Here is a 27,550-nt window from a genome sequence, read left to right on the forward strand (position 1 = left end):
TATCTTATGGTCTAGATGCCTGGACAATTTCTTATTCTCTTTATGTATCTGATGTTTTGTCCGCACTGTTATTCCTTTACCCATGCTCTCAAGCTCGTCTTACATCTTCACCCTGACTGTTTTCTGCTTCCTGACTCTCCCAGGTAGAGTTAGACATTCCTTTCTCTCTGCTTACCAAAACACAAACATCTGCCCATCTGCGTGGTATGACAAGAACCTCCAGACATCAGTCAGCATCAGCTCTATGATCAGCATCTGATCTTGGGGCAGCCTGTCCCATTTGGGGTGGGCAGTCCCTTCCCTCCTGCTCCAGGAAGAGCCAGGGCTGCCTCTGCTGCCACGCAACCCACTCATTACAAGAGGTCACTCTTCTCTCCTGGAAATAAGGTTTGAGACAGTTTCCTAGAGCAGACACCTTATGTATAGAAGTACCAAATGTTTTAGGTTAGAAATGCTTACAGAACACCCTGTGATGGTCACACACATCTCGAGAGACTGATCACAGGTGGCTTCAGAGCTCACAGTTCCCACGCCAGTCAGCACAGGGCTTCTCAAGGCCCTGGAAGTGCCACTCAGGATGTGTGTGAGCTCTCTGATGGGGCAGGGTGTCCAGACAGGCAGCATCACTACAATGATCCTTTCTTCTGGGCCATTAGGTACCCAGTACCATTGGGTGAAGGGGTCATTGCTAAGGAAGGCTAAATGTACCTTTAAAGTGGTTATGAAGGATTTTTCCAAGTTAGGGCTCCTGGTTCACACGCATTCCCCAATCCTCGCTCCCCCAACCTGATATGGGCTTTTCTCCCAACTTTCAACCGTCAAGATGAATTCTTTTTTTCTGATTTCTTCTTTTGTTTTGTTTTTGTATTTTAGATGATAATTCATGTACCATCAAATTCACCATTTTAAAGTGTGCATTTCACAAGATTATACAACCATCACCACTGACTAATCCCAGAGTATTTTCTGTACCCCCCCCAAAAAAAACCCATACCCATTAGTAATGACCCATTGTTGCCCACTGCCCCCAGGCCCTGGCAACCACTGATCTCCTTTCTGTCTCTGTGGTTGGCCCATTCTGAACATTGCAGATAAATGGAATTCTATAATATGTAACCTTTTGTGTCTGGCATTGTTCGCCTCAAACAGCATTTTCACGGTCCAACCATGTTGTAGCTTAAATCAGTATGTTTTTCCTTTTTATGGATGAATGATGTTCATTTTATCGATGGACCCCATTTTGTTTATCTGCTCATTGGTTGGTAGATATTGGGTTGTTTACACTTTTTGGCTAATATGATTCATGCTGCCATGAATATTGACATGTAAGTTATTGTGTGAACTTACATTCTCACTTCTCTTGGGTCTATCCCTAGAAGTGGAATTGCTGGACCATATGGTAACTCTGTGTGTGATATTTTGAGGACCCACCAGATTATTTCCATAGCACCAAGGTACATTCTTGTGTTCCTCATGGCAATGACCACCTTTCACTTATGGTGTGCCCTAGACCCCTTCAAATGGAGAACCTCGCAGTCACAGATTGCCTCTAGCATTAATCTGTCCCATGCATCAAGCACTGGGCCTTGTATAATGGCAGCTCAATAACTTGACTGTGGAGGGGATATGAAAAGAGAGGTCATGTCCAAGGCCAACTCACTGGTCCCCTCCTGGCACTATTAAGAGACAGTAGTGCTAAGTAATGGATATTCTTAATGGTTGATATTTCTGGTCCCTGATATTTTCCCAGAAAGTCACTTTATACTTCTCTAGACCTTGCTTTCCTCATCTTTAAACTTGAACTGGATAAAGTGCAGGGCATCTCTGAACTTGAATCTGGGCAGCATAGCAGTTAAAGACAGACTCCAGAGCTAAGTCCGGACTCCAGTATTTACCAGCTGTGGGATCTTGGAAAAGTTAATTCTTTATCTATAAGCCTGTTTCCTCACCTGTCAAATGGACAAGTTAATAATATCAATTTCATAGAGCTGGGTTGTTGTTTTTTTTTTAAGATTCACGTATTTATTTGAGACAGACAGACAGACAGTGTGTGTGTGTAGGCACATGCACAAGCCAGGGGAGGGACGGAGAGGGAGAGGGAGAGAGACTCTCAAGCAGACTCCATGCTGAGCATGGAGCCCAAGTGGGGGCTCAATTGCATGACCCTGAAATCATGACCTGATCCAAAACCAAGAGTTGGAGACTTAACCAACTGCACTACCCAGGCACCCCATAGAGTTGTTGTGAGCTTTAAATAAATTACCAAAATTTATTTATGTATTACTTAGAATAATGTCTGACATGTTACTAAGGGTTCAGTGACCTTAGTGAGTATTATTTTTCCATTTGTTTTCTCTTAGATTCATATTCCATCCAGGAACATGTAGGCTTTTTGAATTTTTTAGTTGGAAGTCTAGATACTTAAGAATTTTAAAAATAGCACGAGTGCTGTTATCATATAAGTTTCCAGAATACGGGGGCATGTTCTTCTATCAGGTGGCATATGTTAACCTAAGCACATATTTTTAAAGTCTTTTTTTAATGTTAACATCTAACTTTATATATTTTACATTCGTATAATGCGTAGTGTAATAGATTCCTAATGTGAAGAGACTCGCATACTTTACTAAGAAGTTCTAGAAAATAAAAACTCGTTGACTGTTGTAGAGGAAGCAGTTGTTATATGAGAGATTGCAGTACTCTTGTGGCATTTTGAAAGTCTTGCTATTCAGACTTAAATGAAAAAATATGTTTCCTTTCTCTCCACTTACAACACTTCTGACACCAAATGAATGGAGTTCTTTCTCAAACCAACCAATTCTCCAACTCTCTGGATACCACCTGGGTGTCCTACAGTTCAGTTCAAGTCTAACATTACCCAGTTAGTGCAAACGCCACAGGCTAAGGGCTCAGTCCCACAAGACCGACCCCCTACTTCACACACATCTTCCAGCATGTCCCCTGGCATGCTTCTGGCAACTGGCTATAAGTCAGGAGTGCTCGTAATTCCTTCTCATGTTCAATATTTGCTATCATGGCTCACAGAACTCAGGGAAACATTTATTTACATTTGCCAACTTATTATAAGGGATATGGTAAAGGATACAGATGAACAGCCAGATGAAGAGGTACACAGACGAGTCTGGAAGAGTCCTGAATGTGGCAGCTTCTGTCTCTATGGAGTTGAGGTTATGCCACCCTCCTGGCACATAGATGCACTCACCAATCTGGAAAACTCCCCAAACCCTATACTTTTGGAATTTTCATGCAGGTTTTATCATGTAGGCATAATAGATTATGAGTTTAATCTCAAACCCTCTTGCCTCCCTGGAGGTGGAAGGGTGAGGCTGAAAGTTCCAAGCTTCTAGTTACAGCTTTCTGGTGACGACCCCCCCCCCCAATCCAGGAGCCCACCCAGCATCACCTCATTAGAACAAAAGATCCTCCTACCACCCAGGAAATAATAAGGGATTTAGGAGCTCTGTGTCAGGAACCAGGGGCGGACACCAGATAATATATATCTCATCATATCACAGTACTAAAAGTCAATATTGTGGATTGACTTGAAATCAGACAATACAAAGAAGTCAGAGTACCCCCAAAATTAGAGTGGATGTCTTGATTTAAATGTCAGAATTCCCTTATGTCTGTTTTTGGTTTTGCAGTATTTTCTTCACTGAGCCTGGGCCTGCTTCCAGAACGATCTGCTACTCTAATGGTTTATGAAGATGTTGTCCAAATAGTCTCAGGATTCCAAGGTATGTTGCATATTGAAAAAGAGAAGTGACAATAACTTTTGGGCCAACTACTAAGATCTCATGAGAGACAGCTTCTTGTCAGATGGTGATGGCAATGAATTTATCCAGAGCTGGACACAGTGTGTGCTATCCATGTGAGTGCACAAACACACCTGATTTTTTATTAAATTATCCGCTGGCTGCAATCTTGTTTGTTTAGGGCCAGCCTTTAACTGTGTGAGAGAATAGAAGGGACCCCACCACTCTGTCCATAATGCATCTCTCTCTTCTCCAGAGTTGAGAATATTCACCTTGTAGGTTCCAAGCCCAGGACCCGACCAGAGCCTTGTGAGCAAAGGCTCATAAGTATTCGAGGGGGTAGAGTGCCGGTTTTTTGCACAACAAATAGGCTCTAGAGATCTGTTGCACAATATAATGTATGTAATACGACTATACTGTACATTTAAAAATGATTAAGGTGATAAATTTAATGGTTTATGTTTTTTAACACAATAAAACAAAATCCCCCCTTAAAAAAAAAAAAAAGAAAGTTCACAAGCTTTCAAGTGTGGTCTTTTTCTCTCTCTTTTCCCTCATTTTCTTAACCCATCTGACATGCAGTGAGGTGTGTAAATGTGACCTCGCACCTTCTAGCTTCTCTTGGAGAGACACTAGTACAGAAAGCTTCGGGATTTCCCTGAGGCAGTAGTGGGGTTAAATTGAGAATAACGCTTATGTCAAATGTATTTATGCCGAGATGAGTTTCTTTCATCTAAATCATGGGCCAGAGAGTGATGTTTCCTGCCTTTAAATGTTCCTTCAGATTAATTTTTTATTTACTTCATTTTAATACCATTTGATACGAATCATTCTCTACCTAACCACATTCACACGCCATTTGCAAATGCGGTGAACTCATTCATTCCTTTTTTGTTGAGCGGCCGTGGGGAACACGCAGAGGTGAACGTACACTCACTCTAATTAAAACATAAAACATGATATTCCTTTGAGGCATGCAACATATGATTTGATATGTGTATATTGCAAAATGATCACCACAGTAAGGCTTGTTAGCATCCATCACTCCACGTAGCTACAAATTTTTCTTCTTGAGATGAGAACTTTTAAGACCTACTCTTGGGGATCCCTGGGTGGCGCAGCGGTTTAGCGCCTGCCTTTGGTCCAGGGCGCGATCCTGGAGACCCGGGATCGAATCCCATGTCGGGCTCCCGGTGCATGGAGCCTGCTTCTCCCTCTGCCTATGTCTCTGCCTCTCTCTCTCTCTCTCTCTCTCTCTCTCTCTGTGACTTTCATAAATAAAAATTAAAAATAAAAGACCTACTCTCCTAGCAGCTTTCAAAGATTTTATTTATTTATTTTATTTATTCATGAGAGACAGGGAGAGAGAGAGAGAGGCAGAGACACAGGCAGAGAGAGAAGCAGGTTCCAAGCAGGAAGCCCGACATGAGACTTGATCCCTGGTCTCCAGGATCAGGCCCTGGACTGAAGGCGGCGCTAAACCACTGGGCCACCAGGGCTGCCCACCTAGCAACTTTCAAATATACAATATAGTATTAACTGTAGTCACCAGGTTGTACATTCCATCCCCAGGACTTAGTAACTGGAATTTTGTGCCTTTTGAGGCCATTCACCCATGTCCTCTACCCCCCACCTCTGGCAACCACCAGTGGGTTCTCTTACAGTGAATTCATTTTGTTTTGTTTTGCTTTAGATTCCACGTATAAGTGAGATCACGCAGTATTTGTCTTTGTCTGGCTTATTTCACTTAGCGTAATATCCTCCAGGTTCAGCCAAGTTGTCACAAATGGGAGCATCCTTAGCACCTTGCTCTCATTTCAACTGGACTAAATTCTGATGAAGACCAAAATGATTGTTATAGGAATATGGGTCTATATCAGAATTTAGCCCAGTGGAAAATGATAGCAAGAGTCGAATGGTTGTAATGAACAAGGCTGTGCTCACCCGTTGCATCATGGCACAGGTTAGGATTGTCAGAGTATAATTTAGATCTGAGTGCAGCTCTTCAAATACCAAATGGAAACTAGGAATCCCCTAGACCAGACTCCTTGAGCTTTGGAGTTTGACACCTACTTTGCATTTCCTGAGAATAGGAGCACATGCAGCCTTCCAGCTACTGAGACCCAGCCTGGTTGGGACTCTGCTGATTCTGATCGGGGCTGTCGTTGCTGTGCCGTGTGCCCACGTGGCAGGAGCCTGGCACAAAGCAGTTGAACAGGGAGTGCGACCAACACGTCACAGAAGCTGTGGATTTTCTTTGTAGATAGGCCTTTAGACCCATTGTGTTCTTTTGTAGCCTTGAATGCTCTGATTTTTTAATTTAAAAAACTGACCATGGGGCGCCTGGGTGGCTCAGTCGGTTAGACATCTGCCTTGGGCTCAGGTCATGAACTCGGGGTCCTGGGATCCAGTCTCTCATTGGGCTCCCTGCTCAGTAGGGAGCTTGCTTCTCCCTCCCCCTCGGCCTCTCCCCCTGCTCATGCTCCTGCACACTCTCTCTCTCTCTCTCTCTCTCTCTCTCAAATAAATAAATAAAATTAACCCTAAAAAAAATAAATAAAAATTAAAAACTAACCACCTACCATATGTTACACAGTGTTCTTAGGGCACCAGGCACCATAATTTTCATCACCTGCACTTCCTCTTAACTGGCCCATCCCCCACCTTTTTTCCAGAGTAGGTCTTCATCTCCTCTCTTACCAGCTGTTCTCATTCTTTGTTACAGTTTTCTTCTGCTTTCTCTGAACTGCCCATTCTTTCTCTGAGATGTTGGTCCACTGGCATACCGTCTGGTAGAAAGGTCTCAAGTAGCCAGGCAGCTGGGCTTCTGGCAGTGTGGACCGGCCAGTGGGCCTTTATAAATGGAGAGGAGCCAGGCTGTAGGATACAGACCAGAAAAGGACATTGGCTCATAGAGCCCAGCCCACCCCACCCCACCTTCTCCAGCCCTCACCCTGTGTCCTCGGCACAAATATGGCTGCAGCATATTTGCAGCCCTTCTTGGAGTACCACTCCCCTTCCTGGTCTGAAATGTCCCTGAGTTCACAGCCTTCCCTGCAGCCTTCTCAGGTGGAGGCTGAGCTTACATTACTTACCTCTTTCCTCCTTCCATCACTGCAGCAGCTTGGAGGCTGGCTAGACCCCTCGCCACCAGTGTCTTGGTCAACTTTCCTCCTGGACGGTGACATTAGCTCCTAGTTCTCAGGTTCATGATGCTCTTATAATTGTTTCCTGGGAACGTTAGCATACATATGGATGATGCCCACCTGGTGTCCGAGCTGCTGTTCCACCCAGGGTGCTTCCCCTCCACCCCACCTCAATCACCCATGTCCGTGTGGGCCTGACTATATAACTTCCGACCCTTGTTGACCTGGGCCGCTTATGGCCACCCCAGCACAGCCGCACATGACTGGACAGAACCTCATAGTTGCCCTCATAGTTGCCCCCACTGGTTGCACATCTGGTTCATCTGGTGGCACACTGGTTGCCCCCACTGGTTGCACACTGATGCCCACAGGCCTCAAATAGGCATCAGCCCTGCAAGACAGGGGCCACTCACTTCCCAGTCATTTGTTTCCTGAATCTCCAAGATGACTGTCACACCCTCTTCTCTGTCCCCTGGCTTCCTCTGTGCACACTAACATTCACATCTGCACTCTCAGCTCATGACTTCACCGAGAAACTGAAATCACTCACCTGCCCACCAGCAAACCCACAGAGCTGCCCACTGCTCCCTCCTGCGCTGGAAGGAGTGTCCTTGTTCAAGTGCATACTGGTCCTTCTGTTTGGGCTCTGCAACCTGTCTCGTCTCTTCTGCAGGGATTCCATAAGTGTTCCTTCTCACTCCCGCCCCACCATTTTTTCCCACTCTGTAGTGGACAAATATTAAAGTTGTGCACCTCTGTACAATGCTCCCACAACCATGCCTGGCATTAGCCACTGCCCTGTGTCTCGGCATATCCATCTTTCCCTGTTCACCACACTGCCAACCACTCCCCTGCCTCATCACTTCATACCAATTGCTTTGTCAGAGTCTCTTACAAGCCCTGTGTGGCCAAACCCAAGGACATTTTTCTCTGCATCTCCCTGGATGTCCCCACAGCATCCCACAGAGATGACTGGCCACTTTTTCTTGAGACTTTTCTCTCTTCGCTTCCATAACATCATGCCTTGATTTTCTTTCTCCTCTTAGTCACTTCTGTGGACGCTCCAGTGACCGTCCTGGGCCTACATTCTCCTTTCCAGTACTCTCCCTGGAAGATCTCATGGGCCCATACTTTACTTTAATGGTCCCTAGACATAACAAACTCTCAGTGTCTCACCTCCAGCCCAGACTCCCTGTGATGGAGGTCCAGAGCTGGCTGCTTATTTGACACCTCCACCTGGCTGTCCACTAGGCATCTCAGACTTGACCTATGCACCCGGAACTCTGGCTGTTTTACTTTCCATCTCAGTAGATGGTTCGAACATACCTAAGTGGTCAGGCCAAACCCTCGGAACTATCCCTGACTCATCTGTCCTCACAGCTAGGTGGTTTCCTGGCTGAGCTGCTTCTGCCCATCTGTGTTACCGCCATATGAATCCAAGGCACCATTTTCCCCCTGGAGAGCTACAGTAGGTTTTTAATTGGCCATCTCATTCCTACCCTCACCAACCCATAATCTAGTCTTCACATAGTTAAAGCGATCAAGACCCCTTGCTTCCACTCTTCAGTGGTTTTCCTGTTGTACTTGGAATAAAATCCCAAATGCTGAGGGGCTTCTCAAAAGATCTCCAATTCCTGTCATATGCCTTTTGTATGCAGCCACCTTCTTCCCATGTACCAGCTGTGTGTGACCTCCATCTTACCTTCTTAGACCCCATGAGTCAAATACTATTACAGTGGGCCTTATACCCTGAATGATTTCACGTGATGCTCCTGTGCTTGCACGCACCTGCATTGTTTCTGCTGCTAATGTAATCAGCCACTTGCTTTGCCACAGCCTTTGCCCTGATCTAGGCCCTGGTCAATCTACTTGGACCATGCACTAGCCACCCAACTGGTGTACTTCTATCTAGCCTTTGACTTAGGATTGGGGCTGGGCCTGAGATTAACCAGACTTCCCACCTCGTGTGTCTCCTTTCCAGTACACCTTACACTAAACTGCCAGAGGCATCTCCTGGGAGGAGAGCTCCAGTTCTTTCACTCCTCCAGTGCTTCCCACCCTACCTTGCCCTAGAATAATATCTGGTCTCCTTGCAGAGCACATACCAGCCTTGTGGTCTAGCCTTAGCCTCCCTTCAATGGATTCTTCTCTTCCAGGTATTGTATTCTAGCCTAATTGAATTTCCTTTTCTGTTTTCCATCTGGGGTGTTCCTTCCAATCTGTCTTCACACCCTCCTTGGACTTCAAGGCCAGCTGAGGCCACATCCTCCAAGAGGTCTTTTCTACATCTTCCCTAGAGGTACGATTCATGTGAGTGCCTTGCCCTTCAAGCTCAGCTGCCCCCAATCATGTAACCCCCAATGCAGGGGTAACCAGTTCACAGTGTGGCCAGGGGCTGGGACCCAGCTGGAAGGGAAAGTCTGAAGCCATCAGTTATCTCCTTTTACTGGGATCGAGCTAAGAACGCAGAAGAAGTAAGAATCTCAGCTGAGTGCTTATGAGGTGCAGAGGGTCTGTGATCATGCCAGGCACCCTGCGAGCCCAGGTTAGAAGAGAAGAGAAAGTGTGACCAGTTGGTAGCAGGTCAGAGAGAAGCAGATCGGGGATTAGTGGAGTCATGTTGATGACACTGCATTTGAGTGAAATCTACAGACCCCTGCCGTGTTGCCCAGAGCTGCCCTGAGCCCAGAACCAGGCACTGCTGCAGCCTCCATGCCCTCTGGCTCCCATCCTTGCATTCTGATACATCCCTATCTCCCACATTGCCCTTCATGACCTTATCAGTAACCACAAGAGTGGATTAAAACAACCCTCCAGCTGGGGGTTGTGTATCTTTTTATGATAACGCCCTTTCCCATATTTGGTAGTATACCTTATTTCCCCAACTAAAATTTTAAAATCTGTAAGTAAGAAGCATGTCCTCTTCATCTTAAAACTTTCCACGGCCTGGCCCTACGCCTCCCTTATGATAGGTTCAATGAGCAATTCATTGAATGATTGAATACATAAAAAATTTTAAAGTGTAAATAACAAGTGCACTTTGCAACTTTCTATATAGATTGCCCACACCCTGATCAATTATTTCCTTTGTCGTGGCTTTAAGAAAAATGTAGTTCAAACACACACACACACACACACACACACACACACACACGTGCCATAAGAGTACTTGAAGAGCTCTTTCTCTCTAAGGAGCAAGAGGCATGGTCCTATTATAGGGGCATAAATCATTCAGGTTTTTTTAAAAAGATTTTATTTATTTATTCATGAGAAACACAGAGAGAAGCAGAGACACAGGCAGAGGGAAAGAAGCAGACTCCCTATGGGGAACCCGATGTGGGACTCGATCCCAGGATCCCGGGATCATGACCTGAGCCAAAGGCATATGTTCAGTCACTGAGCCACACAGGCATCCCATTCAATCAGTTTTTGTTATAGTTAATCTATTCAGTCTCACTCCCTCCTGTATGTATATAACCAAAAACTGAGAACCATTGCTCCTTTCCTAAAATCTCATTTGCATTCCAGCTTTTTAAAATTACAAAATTTTGCTCATTTTTTTTAAGTAGGCTTCACATCCAACATGGAGCTCAATGCCAGGCTTAAACTCACTCACAAACCTGAGATCAAGACCTGAGCTGAGATGAAGAGTCTGATGCTTAACCAACTGAGCGTTTCCTCATTCATGAGCGTAATAATCGCTACTTGTGCTTTTCCTTGTAGACATGACAGTAATAATACTGCATGATGTTTCATGTTTTCTTACCAGTTGGAAGGAAAGCCATATGTAGATAATTTTTGGTCTTTGCAGTTCTGTTCTATAAAATTAATATAAAACTGAGTTTATAAAGGCTATATTAAAGTTTTGTTCTCAGATTGGTCAAGTGTAGGTGAATTTATATTTTTTTTAGTGGATTTAGAGGAGAAAAATCAATTCTTACTTGATCAGAAATGTAAGTACTATAAGTCTTTGAATTTTAGCTGTTGCTCAGATGTTATAATGTGTCAAACGCTCCTGAGGAAAGGTAGGTAGTATGATGACAGTTCAGTGATGAAGCTTCACACGTTACGTGCATAGTCTTAGGTGATAACGCCCCATTGTTCGGTTTTATGTGACATTCAAGTAAAAGCTTTCAAAGACTGAAGGCCACTGGATGAAGAGGGGAAGGAGCCCATTGTTCTCATTAGTTTGATGCTTCATGCTTCAGTGGTCATTTTTCTTTTGAAATGTTTTCAACCAAGTGAAATAGAATAAACTCATGGAAAATGAGAGTTTTCCTAGGAAAATCAAAAGATTGCCCACTTGTTTTCTTCTCTGTAGATATGGTATTTAAATTTTGATTATACACACCCAAAACCTATTCTCTCATCTAAGTGGAATAATGTAGAATCCTTTCAGACACAGCGGGTGCATGATACACACATTTTTCCAATGGAACTGGCCTTCGTGGTCAACTTAAGTCTCAAGATTATTAATTATAAGGTATAGGTGGTGATGCTGGGGTTGTTGGAATTTAGGGACAAGACTGGCAGTTGGCCTGCAGCTCTAGCTCCCAGAGAGTCCAACAAACCTTCATGGGTCTCAGAAGTGGTGCATCTTGTTGACTCCGGAAGTGAGGACATAAATAAGAAGGTACCATGTGATACACACACACACACACAGACAGACATACACACACACTAGAATATTACTTAGCCATCGAAAAGAATGAAATCTTGCCATTTGCAATGATGTGGATAGAACTAGAGGATATTATGCTAAGTAAAATAAGTCCATAAGAGGAAAACAAATACCATATGATTTCACTCATATGTGCAATTTAAGAAACAAAACAGATGAACATAGGGGAAGGGAAGAAAAAATAAAATAAGATAAAAACAAAGAGGGAGGCAAACCATAAGAGACTCTTAACTCTAGGAAATGAACTGAGAGTCGCTGCAGGGGAGGGAGTTGGAGGAATGGGGTAACTGGGGAATGGGCATGAAGGAGGGCACTTGAGGTAAGGACCACTGGGTGTTGTACGGCGACTGATGAATCACTGAATTCTACCCCTGAAACTAATAATACACTATATGTTAACTAAATTGAAGTTAAATTTTTAAAAACTGAAAAAGAAGAAAGTACCATGAAGATGCCCTACTGTCAGCGCCCACTCCCTTCTGGTCCCCAGGGCGCCGCTGTAAGCCCACCCACCTTGCACCGTGCCACGCCCACCTTGCACCGTGCCACGCCCACCACGCCCGAAGCCACGCCCACCTCCGTGTCCCTCTTAGCAATGACCTCTCTGCCTTTCACCCAGCGGGGAGGATGGCTTGGCGGCTTCTCCCTGGCCTTGCGAGGGCCCTGCCGGGGTCCCTCCTCCACCTTGCGCCCCTCTTCTCACCCCGTATCGCCTCCGCACGCCTCCCGCAGCTCCCTCAGCTCGCCAAAGGGCAGCCTGCCGTTCCAGAAGCCCTTCAGAGCCCTCCTTCCTCCCAAAGATTCCACGCAATTCCACACGCATTTCCATCCTCTCCCAAACCGCAGGCGTCCGCCCTCGCCGCTAGCACGCCTCTGTTTTCCTTTGACTCACGCCGTTCTGGAAATTTCCCCCACGGAGCACTTGTGGCCGCGAGGGGCCGCTGCAGGGCCCTCCCGGGGCCTGGGGCCTGGTCCTCGGGGGTGGGGATGGAGGGCCCGGTGCTGCGCAGACCCAGGCGTCCTGGGGGGTGGGGGGCTCCTGGCTCATCAGCTCCCTGCCCCTCAGGCCTCTTCCCGCCCTTGCTGCCCAGCCACCTCCGGGCTCCATCCCGAGGCCACTGTCCCCTCGTTTCCCATGACAGCCTCCCGGTGCACCTCTCACCCCTTCAACCCACCCACCCCTTCACCCACACCCCTGCACCCACCGTGAGAGCTGGGTGACAGACAAAGCCACCCTTTCGGGCCCATCCCTGCAGCGCCTGGCTCCGGGCCCTCCCGGCTGGCTGACCCCTGCCCTGCCTCCAGCGGGGGTCGCGGATGCCACCCACTGGGCCCTCTCCTGAAGCTCCCTCTGGGCTTTTCCGCATAGATCTGAGGTTTTGGCCCTCCAAGCACTGTGGTAACTAAGCCATTCCCATGATGCCTTCCCTAACCCCTGAGCCCCCGGGTCCGTGGAGCCTTGGTCCCTGTATTCTTCACATGCCCAGTGCCCCTTGCGGAGGAGACTCTCTGTTGGTGTCTGGATCATGGTGAGGATGCTCAGAGTGTCTTGTTCAGTGGTTCCCAGTCTGCGGCAACTTTTGTTCCCCAGGGACATTGGGCAATGTCTGGTGACTTCTCTGGCGGCCACAACTTGGGAGCTGCTACTGGCATCTGGCGGATGGAAGCCAAGGATGTTGTCAGACATGCCCCAGTACACAGACAGCTCCCCTCCCCCAACAAAGAATTACCTGGCCTGAGATGTTCAATAGCGCCAAGATTGAGGAATCCTGACCCAGTCAGAATTAAGACAGATCACTCTTTGGACCTAGTGAGCTGCCCAGTACAGCTCATTTTTACATGTAGTTCTGTAAATATTGTGGAGCACCAGCCGTGTACAGGACACGGTACGATGTGTTCTACAGAACACCTGCTTCCATCTAAAAGGGGAGAGGAGATGGGAAATTAATGTTTACCCTGCACCTATGATGTCCCGGGAGGCACTGCTAGGCATCAGACATGTGTGCTCTGAGCTAGTATCACAGCAACCACATTATGAGACAGGTGTGATTCCTACCTGTTTTAAAGATAAAGAACCTGAAGCCCAAAGTCACTCAAAAAGAAGATTGTTAAAAAAAAAGATTTAAATGTAGAACTAAGTGATTCCCCTACTCCGTGTTCTCTTCCCATGGTGCCTCAGATTAGGGAGATGCACATTTCCAAATAACATAATAGAAGGCACAGTAAAATCCCTGCTGGAGGGACATCTGGGTGGCTCAGTCGGTTAAGAGGCTGAGGTCATGATCCCAGGGTACTAAGATCAAGCCCTGTGTCTGCGTCGCCTGCTCCCTCTGCTCCTCCCCACTGCTCGTGCTTTCTCTTGCTCAAATAAATAAATAAAATACTTTTTTTAAAAAAGTCAGTGCAGGAGAAAGATACAAATAGCATTTAGAGGTTGGGGTGGGATCAAGGACATCTCCGTAGAGGAAGTAACACTTAAGGCACATCTGGGATGATGTGTAGGGTGTGCAGATAGAGACTGGGGAAAAGGCATGAAAATATGTGTTGGAGGTACAGAGCTGTGCAGTCCTGCTTGGCCAGAGGGTGAGAGCCAGTTGGCAGTGAGCAGAGCATGTCTTCTGAGGTAGGTATGATGTACTAGGAGAGGAAACAACTTAGGAGTGAAAGAACTCCTTTCTGCCTCAGTAACAGGATGACTATGGACAGGTCCCTTAACCTCTCTGGGCTTCCACTTCCTCACTTGTAAAGAGGAGAGTTGTTTCTTCACAAGATTGTTGTGAATATTAAGTGAAATGACATGTATATAAGAACGTTGTAGGGGCACCTGTGTGACTCAGTTGGCTAAGCACCTGATTCTTGGTTTCAGCTCAGGTTGTGATCTCAGGGTTATGGGATCGAGCCCCACATTGGGCTCGGTGCTCAGTGCAGTCTGCTTGTCCCTCCCCCTCCTCTCCTCCTGCCACTCACACTCTCTCTCAAATAAATAAATAATATCCTAAAAAGAACTGTAAATTCTAAAGCACTGAACTGCACCTCTCACAGGATGGGGATTGTAGTAGTTGGGGTTTGTACTGGTCTGTAATTGTCACTGCCATCATTAATTTGCTAAGTGGTGGCGATCCATTGAAGGTCTCTGAGCAAAGAAGGGATGTGACCAGAATGACTTTGGAAAAGTCAGTGTGTCAGCAGGTGAAGTGGCAAAGGGAGAGAGGCTGGGGACACAGTTAAGGCAAGGGGTAACACAGGGTAACGTAGGGTGGAGGCAGAAAAGAAGAAGATGATTCCAGAAAAGGAAACGTTGATGAGAGGAGATTGGCCAGTCCTGGCAGTGAGTAGATGCTCAGAATAATAGAAAGGGAAAATGATGGTGGCCTGGAACCAAAGCTGAGTGGGCATTGGGCAGAATGGGGGTGTGGTTAAGTGGGGAGAAAGTAGAGGATGGTGTTGGAGTACCTGTGAGGCATCCAGGTGGTGATGTCTGGAAGGCAGAGGAAATGCAGGCATGAGGCTCTGAAGAGCACTGGGGTGAACAGGAAGGCCACCATGGTGGGAGGTCAGTAAGGTAAGAGCCAGAAACCGTGGAGGCAGCTCAAGGCAGCCCCTTAGGAACTGTTTCATCCGGAGGTGGGAGGAGAAAAAACATACTTGCAGAGGAAAAAGCCAGCCAACTCGAGAGACCAGAGTGCAGGACTGTGAATGCCAAGCAGGAGGGGTTCCTGGGCGGGGGCGGTGAACAGTGTTGACCATTGTGAAGAGGTCAGTGAGGAGGAAGGTCAAGAAATAGTCACGGGTTTGCAGATTATACAGTCATCCATTGACATTTCCGAGGGCGGTGTGTGTTGTGGGTAAAAGCCAGATCGCTGGGGCTTGGGGGAAAGGAGAGGAGGCATTCACTTATGGGGATAACAGCATGAAAGTCATGTTTTTCTAGATGAGGAAGAAATGGGTATATTTGTTGGTTGTGTAGGAAAAGCCTTGTAGAGAAAGATGATTGACAAAGGCAAGAGTAGTTGGTGGGGCCGAGTCTTGCAGTATGACTAGCAGATGTTTAGGATAGAGGTTTGGGTTGACCCTGGATGACAGCAGGGACAGAAGGGACAAGAGAAGAGGGAAGACAGAGATTTTGAAGTACGGAGGCAGGACGTGGTAAACCGCTGATTTCAGGAACGGAGAACCTGAACATCTAGGCATGGAGATGGAGCCGAGTCTGAGAAGAACAGAAAAAGTTTGAAAACCCACTGTGGTGGGGAATGTGGGACAGGCATCCAGAGAAGATCTAGCTAGGCCTGTCCTCTCAGTCCCCCCATCCCCAGGGGCCAATCACACCCCGTCCCGCAATTGAGGATGATCTAGGAAGCTAGGCCTGAGGACATAACCGCTCCCCAGCCCCACTCGGGCACTTTGGATTTCATTCACACCGAGGCTTGGCGTAGCTTCGACCCTTACATAACTCCTCAGAGATTTCTTTGGTCATTTTAGCAGGCAGAGAGGCCTTGCCTTTGTTCTGTGTCTGGGAGTGTGTTTGGCCCCATACCAGACAGGGATCCATGTGCTGCTGGTCCCAGCATGTGTCCAATGGGCTGGACAGGCCACATCCCCTGCTAGCGAACCTGCCCCAGGCATAGCCCCTCTGTGCCCCCCGCCCACCAGCCACAGCAGATAGACCCCAGATGTCTGGCTCGTGACCAAGTTCTCCACAAAAAACGGAAGGGGAGGCAGCAGAGGGAGGGTGGGGAGCAGGGGTGGGGAGTTGGGGTGGGGAGAGGAGAGAGATGCATCTCTCACTGCAATGCATGATATGCTGGAGAACAAGAGAAGGCTGCATGCCTCTTAGAGAGAGGGGTGAGGGAGAGGGGAAGGAGGGATACCCAGTGGCCCCTGAGAGCTGAGGAGCAGCTGGGTCTGGGGTCTCCACGTTCCAGGCCCGACTCGGTGAGGGGGTCAGTGTGATTCCCCCTTCACCTATCAGCCCTCTGGTCTGTTCCTTCCAGCCACAGGAGCCTTGGCAAAGATCTCAGCCTTCCCATCTCACAGGGGTGGAAAAGAAAAGGTTGGCTTTGACTCTCCATCTCCGAGCACAGTAGGGAGGAGACTACTCCTCGCATGGGGCGCTCCTGGGGGGCGGGGCACGAGGTGTCCAGATTCTGTGCAGACCAAGGAGGTGACAGGAGGAAGACATCAGTCTTTTGTGAAATCAAAGGAAAAGACCAGACTGAGCAGAGCTGGGAGTGAACCGAGACAGATCCTTGGGTTCTAGTGCACCCAAGGTGTTGTTTTGGGGTACAGATTAGCATTGGTTTGAGACAGGACCACGTGTTCCTCCAGTTAATCTCAGTGGAGGCAACAGAAGACATGACTTTGGGCATCTGGCTCCCCGGGGCCCGAAAGTGGAGCCTGTGTCATCTGGGAACTCTAACCAGGAGATTTTCAGGTGTAGGGGGAACGTCTGACTCTCTGCCACCTCAATTGTACACAGTCCAGCCAGCCTCCCCCAAACTTCATGTCTGTTGGGTGTCTGTGGCCTCACTTGTAGGAAGAGAAATCCTATGAGCCCTTAAACTCCCTTATGCTTATGGATGAGCTTATTCCCCTCTAAAAAGTTTCTGATCCCGGGTTAAAAGGAACCCCATGGCAGGCATAAAGACCAGCAGCTCTGGGCTGCCCGTTGCGCCCAGACAGCCACAGCCTGGGGGCAGGGAGCCTCCAGCTGACCACAGGGGAAACCACAACCCCCTGGGGCAGGATATGCAGTGACCAGAGCACCAGGGCGGATCCTTGCTTTTCAGGAACCACAGGTTTCATTCACAGAAGTGTGTGAGTGCTACGACTTCCACGTCTACTAATTTTTGTCCAAAGGATGTTTTTGCTGGGTTTGTGCAAAGTGACTTAGCACCGTTACGCCTTGCGACTGTCGCCATAGCATTCGGTACAAACAGGTCCGGGTTTTGCAGTCAAAACAACAATGTAGAACACAAACTCAAACTGCAGGCACGGGATGACTGCCTGAATGGGCCCAACCTGTCCTTCTGCACGCAGCGTGCGGTGAAGGGAACATTTCTGCGTCATTTCAGGAGTCTCATCTTAAAATGCGCAACATAATCTGGGACGAATAGCGTGCACCCCACCAGAGAGCCTGGATGCCACGTGGCAGGTTCTTCCGAGGGAAGAGTGTTCGTTACTGTTAGGGCACTTACTTACAATTCTTGTCCAGGCCGCACATTTATTTCCCATGCTTGGCTTCACTATGGTCTGTGGAGTTAAACCAGATTTTGCCAGAAGATGAAAGAGGTGTTTGTAACAGTCTCAAAGGGTATCTCTTGCTTTGTTTTTGTAAAGAGATGAATTGTCATCGGCTCCGTTAGCTTATGCGGACGCCCTTTCCTAAAATGGGTACTACCCCCCCCCCATGGGCAAATGCTGGGCAGTGAAAAGCTTGCTCACAACTAGGGCTCGGAAAGCGTTTTGTTAAAAACCTAAATAACATCCTGTGTCAAAACAAATGTGACAATGGGCTATTATTTCTATCCCCATAATAGCATGTTGTCACATCTTTGTGCCCTGCGTGACTGGGGGACGGGCGGAGATGGGGGGGCCAGGGGGAGGGGGTGGGGAGGCATGCTGAACCAGGGAGACTCGCTTCCTGGTTGCCTTAGATTTACTGCTCCTTCGGGAGGTAACTCAGAAGTTAATCTCTGCAGGTGCCCGGCCACAGCCTCGGGTCCACTTCCAGAGACGAGCTCTGCGGCTGCCTGAGAACACCAGCTACAGTGACCTGACGGCTTTCCTCACCGCCGCCAGCTCCCCGTCCGAGGTGGACAGTTTTCCTTATTTGCGAGGATTGGATGGAAATGGAACAGGTAATTGGAGTGTGTTTTCTTCTCAGCTGGGGCTTCGGTGTGTGGATCTTTGTTCGTGGCTGGAAGCGTGAGTCCTCCTTGGAAGAACCGGAGTTGTGAAGTGCAAGTGCGTTGGAACTGTGTTCACGAAGGATTCCGGTCTCCACCACCACGGAGGGGCATCTGAGTGCATTCGTCTCCTTCAGCCCTTCTGCCTTATGTACCATCTGAGATCCCCTTTGGTAGACTAAATATATTTAATTCAGAGAAATGCTTCTAATTGAAGTTGGGATGGATTTTTTTCCCCCAAGCATAAGGCTCTCTGCCCTTCGCCCCACTTTGCCCTGAAGTGGGTTTGATGGAGCTGCTGTGTGGCTGCCCTCACAGCCTGCACAGCCCCACCCACGTGTCAACAGCTGGGTGGGGACGTCGGGGATGTCATTTCTAGGAATCAGAGCAATTAGGAGTGGGAGCCTCTGCTCTCGATCATCTGCGCCCATCCAGCGTGTTCCCACATCTTCCCATTCTCTGTGCTGTTCTCTCTGCCTCGACTTGGCAAACAGTGGTCAGGCTTCGATGTTGATTTGAATCCTCTCCTGACGGACCTCTATTCAGCTCAGTCGGTGTCACCCTATCCTGGCATGACACATAGAGCTTAAAAATCAGAGAAACTAAAAGCCAGCAGCCAGAAAATACATACAATCCCTTATCAGTAAAAACTGGTTTGCAGCCAACAGTGCAGTTGGCACTACCGGTGGTCCCTGGTCCTAGGGACTGGAAAGTGGCAGATGCTGAAGCCCTGAGTCATTTCTTGTCTCCCCTCTTCTTTTTCCAACACTTCTGACTAGTCACAACATAAGCTGGAAAACCAGAAGCTGTTCTGGGCTAAATCCTGCTCGATGAGGAGGTGACTGCATCTCCCCAGAAACGCTTTTATTGCATTTCCCTGACTTGTCCGGAGCTTTGCATAAACGGACCTTGGATCCTTCTGGAAAAACTTTTACACCTGCAGCACCTGATCCATTTTGTAGAATGCTGATGAATTTCTGGTGACTGATCAAGGTGACCTGGTGATTTAGTTACTCACTTTTCATCCATCTGTAGCACCTGCTTTCAGAAATGTTTCTTCTTACTTCAGTTTTTGTGTGATGAAGATGCAGTTAATACATCGGTAATGGGCCATCAGAGAAAAAAAATGCTTGGTAGTCACTTTAAGTAAACATGATTGGGGGAAAATATTGACTTTTACTTTAAAATTACAGGCCTAGGAGAAAAGTTCTATTTCAGGGAATAGGAAAAAGTACATTTTGAGACCATCATGCAACTGCTACCCAGTCTCCCCAGCAAATGGTACACAACCCTAAAACCCTAACTGGGAGGGACAATCTTATTCCTCAGGGCTCATTAATTTTTGTGTGCCCCACTTCCAAGAGCTCTTGAATAAATTATGACATCCGAGATGATGGAGAAGAGAGAACCAAAGACCTAGAACTATTGATTTTAGAGGAGTTTGTTTTATTTTAAAATCACTCTGTTATTTCAGAGGGAAGAAGGAAGGTCTTTAGAAGGTTACATGCAGCTTCTTGCCCACTGAAATAACTGACAGCTGATGTGGGAAGAAGACTCAGGCCTCTCCTTGAGTGCTGCCAGGAGAGGTGGCCACCCTGCGGCGTGTTGGCTCACACCCATGAGGGCTCTGGGACCATGGGCTCCACTTACACCCCGACATCTCACCCAGTTTCACACGGTGCACAACCTCCCTCCTGCCCCACACCCACTTGCTTGCCTCTCATTTTATAAAATGCATCTAAGAGATTTCAGCTTTGCATGATGGCCTGGCCCACACATACCAGTGTGAGATGGCAGGCCGTAACTAGAGCCCAGCGAAAATGAATGGAGACCACAGATGGAATTGGAAAGGGCTGTGAAGGCCGGTTTCCTTGGAGTGTTCTTGGTTATGTCCAGTTCAGAGGAGTTTCCAGAGTTGTAAATAGAGCAATTCAGCCAGCTGGAGATTTGGGCCACTTTCTCATTTGTTCACCTGCGTCCAACCTGCTCCATAGTTTCCTGGTGTCACACGGGTCCACCTCCTCATACACACACAGACATCACAGCATCACACTCCCCACTCTAGTTGCTCAGAAAGCATACAACCATCCTCTGGCATTCCCAAGGGGTTTACAAGAAAGGACTTCTGCTGGTAACTCCAGGAAGACAGAGATGAGTCTGCAAAATGAGTAACGTCCAGCGACGTCGGTAACAGAATGCAAAGCCAAGTGGAAGCCTAGATGCTACGTGAGCAAAACCCCTCATGTTACAAGGGCACTCAGAGGCCTCCTAAGCTTGGTCCAGGGGCGCTCCCCCCTCACCCAGCTACCTTTGCCTTGACACCTGTCTTCATCCGGTCATGACAGGAGCCTGGTAACATCGAGAGGGAACGGAGGAAAAGACCTCATTATATACAGAACTCAGTGCTTTGTGTAGAGTTGCAGTCTTCTAACCAGGGCTGGAGGGGAAACAATTGAGCCCTTCAAAGTATGACTCGTTGCAGAATAATGAAAGTGGGAGGGTAGAGCGAGAGTGTTTTGGAAGGCATAGAGTAGGAGTGGGCCCTGAGAAAGAGAAAAGAAGCCTCAAGAAAGGAGGTATCACTGCCTGCTGTGTCTTCCAACGGAGAGCTTTTCAAAGAACATTAAACCAGGTGAAACTAATGTATATTGTGTTAAATTAATAAGTCCTTTTCTGCAAGGCTGTGACTTACTTCTGAATGTTTATAGCTGAGTCTGTTTCTTTCCATAGGCTCATAGGAAAGCATCTAGTCCAGATAATGCAGATAAGAAAAACAAATCCCGGAGGGGCAAAGTAACTTGCCTGAGGCCATGTATGCAGCTAGCGGTGCATCTAGCTGGTACTGGAACCCGGGCTGCCAGGGCCAGGAATGTGCAAGAAAAAAGAAAAAAAATAGCAAGGGACAATTGATGAGTGGAAATCTGGAGACAGAGCTAAGTGGGAGGCAAGGATGGATGATGAGTCTGGAATGCTTTCCTAGTCTACCTGCTGCTTCCCTCTGCAGACATCCTGTCCTGGGTTTGCTGAAATCTGCAGCACCCTCCGCGGCTGAGAATGTTATCTCTGAGTTCTTTATACAAAGTCTAGTGAGTTGCTTAATTTCTCTTGGTTTTCAGTTCTGTATCATCCAGAGAGTCTGACGGAAGAACCTAGAGAGGTAGATGATAGACCTGGCTTTACTTCTGTGTGCCCTTTGGGTAGTTGGCAGGTTCAGCTCTCAATCCAGAAGATGGTTTGGCCAGAAATATGGTAAATACTGGGTTTGGGTTTTCTTTATCCTAAAGTGAAATGACCAGACTAAAAGATTTCAGAACTTGAGCCTGTGATTCTGACGTGGACCTTTTGGTGGAATTCCCATTACCATGTGTTTTCCTGCAATGACAGATGATGAGTATTCAAAGATGAGTATGAATTGTAAAAGGTAGTGTTGTCATGACCTATGTGTAAATTGCTCTACGAAGGGTTTAGCTATAACTCGTGTTGAAACTCTAAAATTCCCTGGATTTTCTTTAAATGTTTACATCTAGCCCTAAGTGGAGGTTCACTGTTAGCTCAGGTAGTTGATGGGTAGGTAAGTATATAAGTAGCTTAATAAGAAATCCTATAGATTATGTTCTAATGGAGCTTAAATTTTTTTATCACTCTGCTTTTGTCGTTGTGCTCAAGTTTTAAAATTATAACAGATGACATTTTGTGTGATATTATATTTCACTGGAGAAAAATTGTTCTAAAATGGATTACTTAAGTATATAAATATAATATCGCTGTCATAAGCATTCCCTCATCTATCTATAAAGTAGGCAGTCATTAAAGCATCAACTTGGATAAAAGGCCTCTAATGTAGAATAATTGATGTATTAAATTCCTTTTAAACAGATCAAAATAACAATGGCAACTAAAATAACTCATAAATATTTCAAGTCCAAATTTTCAGTAGTGTACTTTTAGTAGAAGTAAGCTAGGATTGTGAAGCACTCCTTGAAAAAAATTCTTTTTCTTTTAAAGCAGCCTCTAATATAAAACATTTGGTTTCATGATGGGGATCTACCAAGTTATTAATATGTGCATGGGGTTCACTGTGTCTCGGAGTTGATTGCAGGGATTTCTACACATACCCTCCTCTCACGTTATAGATGAGTCTTTTCCTTTTGAGCCCCTTTATGAAAGCAAAGCACCGTTGTGTAGCTGGAGTTGGCAAACCTGAGCTTGGATCCCAGACAGACCACCATGCCCTTGGGGCCAGCTCCCATTACCACCCTCTCTGAGCCTTTTTCTTTTACGTGTAAGATGTGGATTTTACCTACCTTACAAAGGGCATGGTGAGGATTTTATATATGTAAAGTGCTGACTACAGTGCCCAGCATGGAGGTACCGTACTCAGTGGATGGTAGCTGCAGACGGTGGCAGGAGCCCCACGCGGGTCCCTTTTGCGCGTGTGATGGAGAATCCCTCTTGCTTCCAGGAAACGGCACCAGGTATGACCTGACCCCAGTCACAGCTGTCAGCGTCCACTTGCTCAGCAGCGATGGAACGCCAGTGCTGGTGGATGGTCCCATTTATGTCACCGTGCCCCTGGCCACACAGAGCAGTCTGAGGCACAATGCCTATGTCGCGGCGTGGCGATTTGACCAGAAGCTGGGTAAGCAAGACTCCTGTGATTGGCTAGCAGAAGACTTCATTACTGTTTGATTTTCCTTTGAAGAAGCCCATGCAAGTCTCCCTTCCTGGAAAGATCCTGAATGCTGCTGCACACAGCACATTGCATGGTTTCTGGCAGGTGAAGCTCAGGCCACTGTGCCAAGCAGGCAGGCTCTCTGGAGGGTTTTGTTTTTGTTTTTGTTTTGGTTTTTGTTTTTGTTTTGTTTTGTTTTGTTGTACCTTTAAACTCATTTACTTGAATCTTTAAAGGTTATGAGAGCTACAATCGGCTCCCCTAGGAGCCAAAAGAGAAACAAAAATTACCCATAATCCCCCCCGACTAGAGGAAACCGTTTATAGTATTTTGTACTATATCCTTCCAGTCATTTCGCTATGCACATATGCATTAGTTATCTATTTCTGCGTAACAAATTTCCCCGAAACTCAGCAGCTTTAAACAACAGTGAGCATCTCTTATCTAATATTTTCTGGAAGGTCAGGACACCATCTACCTGGGTGATTTCTGGGTCAGGTCCTCCAGCAAGGTTGCAGTTGGGCTGCCAGCCAGGGCTGTGTTCATCTTAAGGTCCAAAGGGGGTTGGTGACCACACTTCCAATCCTACAAAGCTATTGCAGGCCTCAGCTCCTTACTAGCTGTTGGTGGGAGGTTTCCCTTCCTTGCCATTAGGGGTCTCTCCATGGGGCTGCTCACATCATGGCAGCTTTCACCGAAGCAAAGAGAAAAATAATAAAATAAAATAAAATACAGAAGCACAAGTGGGCAAAATGGAAGTCACAGTCCTTTATAATCTAATGTCAGAGTGACAGACCATCGCTTCTTTCCATATGCTCTTGGTCACAGGGCCCAACACAGGTACAGGGTGGGGTGGACTGCACACAAGTGTGACCACCAGCACATGGGGATCCCTGGGGCCCTCTTAGAAAGGCTGCCTTCCAAAAAATATATTTTTAACAGGAATGGGATTATATGCCATGTGCTGTTCCTTGTTTTAAAAATCACTTGCATATCATAAACGTCCTTACATAGCATCAACTGTGAGTCTGCAATATCAAAATTAATGATTGCATAGTATTTCATTATGTGGAAGTGTCATAATTTGGTTGCTCTGTTCCCTATAATTAGAGCAAAACATTACTCTTCTTACCAGTGCTGTGATAAATATCTTTGCAGCTAAATCTTTAGGTGCAGCCATACTTATTTACTTAGGATAAAATTTTATATGAAGTGGACCTGCTGGATTAAAAAATATGAAATTCTGAAGCTTTTAATACATCTTTCTAAATTATTCTCTAGGAAGTTTTATTGTTGATGTTCATCACAACAATATGGCGCACATGCTTGTGTGCTTAGATTTTCATACCACCTTCATTCCCCCTTCCGTATTCCATAACCTTGAAAGTCAAGCTTAAAAATTCTGTTTTCAAGGGTTCAGGGTGGCCCAATTGGTTAAGCATCTGCCTTCAGCTCAGGTCATGATCTTAGGGTCCTGGGATCGAGCCCCACGTCAAGCCCACGCTGGGCTCCTGGCTCAGTGAAGAGCTTGCTTCTCCCTCTCTGCCCTGCTCGTGCTCTCTCTATATATATCTTTCTCTCTCAATAAATAAATAAAAACTTAAAAGAGAAAAAAAAAAGAATATACTGGCTTTCAGATCCCCTAGCCCAGAATTTTAAAGTATTAGACCGTGCATAAAGATTATTGGGAGATGTGTAGTGTCAAATGTATTTTCAAAGATACCTATATTCCTTGAGTAGTCAAATCATAGTTCTGGGAATTTATATTTGAAAATAAATGACTGTTGTTGGGTGTCTGGGGTTTGGTGGGATTTTCTTTTGTTTTGCTTTGGTTCATTTTGCTTTTCAAATAATTACTAGTAGAAGCCATAATTCTTTGTGTGGAATTCACTGATTTTACTAGACGTACTAAACTTGATATTGATGGATGGACAGTGTCACTGTATTAACATACCCCGCACTAAGATAGACAGGCTATCACTGACGTGTGCCCTCTACAACCTAGTCAGGACATGAGGAGCCCTACACTTCCCAGGAGAAGATAGATTGAGAGGGGCGTGACTGGGAGAATCGCAGAAGAACACGGGAGAAAGTAGGAAGAAGGGAGACAGCTTGCATTCTGTATCTTGAAAACCTGGGTCTGCTCCTTGTAAAGCTGTAAGTCCCACCTTGGGCAAATCACCGTGCCTGTTTTCTCATTCATATAAGACGTGCATTTGTTGAGGCTCTTATTCCTTTTATATTCTGCTTCTCTCCCTTCACCCTCCCAGTTGGCCCCAAATGTGCCCAGGTCTGTGCTCTGGAGCAGCAGCATGGCATGTGGTTAAGAGCAAGGGGTCTGGGGGCACACTGGATTGGAATTCCAGCTCTGCTACACACTGGCTATGTGGCCCTGGGCAAATTTGTGCCAGTTTTCTCAACTATGAAATGGGGGTGATAATAATAATAATATGTAATATTGTTACAAAGAAGATACTAAACGAAGTTCTCCAGAGAAACAGAACCACAGAACCAATAGGGTGTGTGTTTTGGGGGAGGCGGGGGTGTATTTTATTTTAAGGAATTGGCTTATACATGTGTGGAAGCTGGCAAATCCAAAATCTGCAAGGTCAGCCAGCAGCCTGGAGACCCAAAGAGGAGTTGATGTTTCAGCTTGGGCTCAAAGGTAGGCTGTTAGCAGAATTTTCTCTTCCTTGGGGGCAGGCAGTCTTTTTCTTGGTGCCTTCAACTGACTAGATGAGGCCCACCCACATTATGAAGAGAAATCTACTTTACTCAGCCTACTGATTTATATGTTAATCTCATTTTAAAAATACCTTCACAGCAACATCTGCACGTGTTTGACCAAATATCTGGGAACCATGACCTAGCTCAATTGAGACAAAAAATGAACCATGCCAAGGGAAAATGAGTTAGTGCTTATAAGAGGCTAAGTGTAGCACCTAGCACAGAGCAAGTACACCCTAAGAGTATATAAACAGAGAAAAAAAAAGTAAACAGAAGTCTCCCCGTCCTGTAGAAGGCTTTCACAGACCGTGCCCTCCAAACCACTTCCCAGATTCCCCTCAGCCAGATCTCTTGAAAGATTGTTCTCCATGTGCTGCTTCCATTTCTTAGCCTGCTACGATCTTGCTTCCTGCCACCCACTCTTCAGAAAAGTTAAGGGGTGTCCCCTATCAGACCATCCAAGTAGAAACCTCAGAGTTCTCCCCACTTTATTCTTTTGCTTCACCTTCCTGCCTGCAGCCACATCTGGTTCCCTGCAAAGACATGTTGCTGTCAGAGCAGGATTTCTCAGATGTCCCCTCTCCCCTCCTTCTCTATGTTACCTCTTGCCTTGGTTCAGACGCTTCCCTCTTTTCTGGCCAGTTCCAGCAGTCCACACTCCTCAGGCACACAGATGTCTTCAGAGCCAGCCACTGCCTGTCACTCTGCCTCATATCCAGCCACTTGTCTTCTGCACCACCACCATTGCTCCCACACCAAACTGCCTACCCATCCCTTTCCCCGTCTATGCTAAGGTGTCCCTGAAGCTTGTCCCATTATGTGAGTAGGATCTCTCTTTTCAAATCCCTTTCTCCATCCACGAAACCATAATGTAACCCCTCTCACTTACATTGTACATATTGCAGTGATACCAGAAATATAAATGGACCTTGCAGTTTCTTAGTTACCTGGACAGTTTATTGTGAAGTAACATTTGTACTTAAAAATGATTGGGATCCCTGGGTGGCGCAACGGTTTGGCGCCTGCCTTTGGCCCAGGGCGCGATCCTGGAGACCCGGGATCGAATCCCACATCAGGCTCCCGGTGCATGGAGCCTGCTTCTTCCTCAGCCTGTGTCTCTGCCTCTCTCTCTCTCTCTCTCTGTGACTATCATAAATAAATTAAAAAAAAAATTAAAAAAAAAGAAAAAAAAATGATTATATATGCAGAAGACAATCATATACATACGTACAGAGAGAGGGGCACAAACTGTGATCACGAGGGCCCTTGTGAAGGAGACGGGAGGAATCAGAACCAGAGGAGATGCAACAGGGAGGTGGAGGCAGAGACTAGAGCCGTGTACTTTGAATATATGGAGGAAGGAGCCACAACCAAGGAAAAGAGGCAGCCACGAGAAGCTGAAAAAGGCAAAGCAACAGAGGCTCCCCGGAGCCTCCAGAAGGAACCAATCCTGCTGACACCTTGACTTCAGCTCGGTGGAACTGACTTCAGAACTCTGACTTCCAGAACTATAAGAGAATACAGGTGGATTGATTTAAGCCTTCTAAGTCCATGGTCATTTATGACAGAAGCAACAAGAAATTAAAAGGATACAGAAGTCCGTGAAAACAAAGAAATGTGCATTGCGGTGAAGCCTCTGAAAT

The 27,550-nt window shown here is 46.6% G+C and overlaps 1 protein-coding gene across 3 annotated transcripts in view; it reads left to right on the top strand.

Moving 5' to 3' along the window:
* FAM171A1 (family with sequence similarity 171 member A1) overlaps nt 1-27,550 on the top strand; it is a 128,985-nt gene that overhangs the window by 76,563 nt on the left and 24,872 nt on the right. Inside the window, exons 3-6 of one of the 3 annotated variants that reach the window (XM_041766148.1) lie at nt 3,666-3,758; nt 9,171-9,221; nt 18,302-18,460; nt 22,971-23,147. In XM_041766148.1, the coding sequence (XP_041622082.1) occupies nt 3,666-3,758; nt 9,171-9,221; nt 18,302-18,460; nt 22,971-23,147 (480 nt within the window). The remainder of the gene's footprint in view (nt 1-3,665; nt 3,759-9,170; nt 9,222-18,301; nt 18,461-22,970; nt 23,148-27,550) is intronic. The other 2 variants (XM_041766150.1, XM_041766149.1) reach the window with 2 other exon arrangements.

Source organism: Vulpes lagopus, chromosome 8, assembly GCF_018345385.1.
Source record: "Vulpes lagopus strain Blue_001 chromosome 8, ASM1834538v1, whole genome shotgun sequence".
NCBI classification, from domain to species: domain Eukaryota; kingdom Metazoa; phylum Chordata; class Mammalia; order Carnivora; family Canidae; genus Vulpes; species Vulpes lagopus.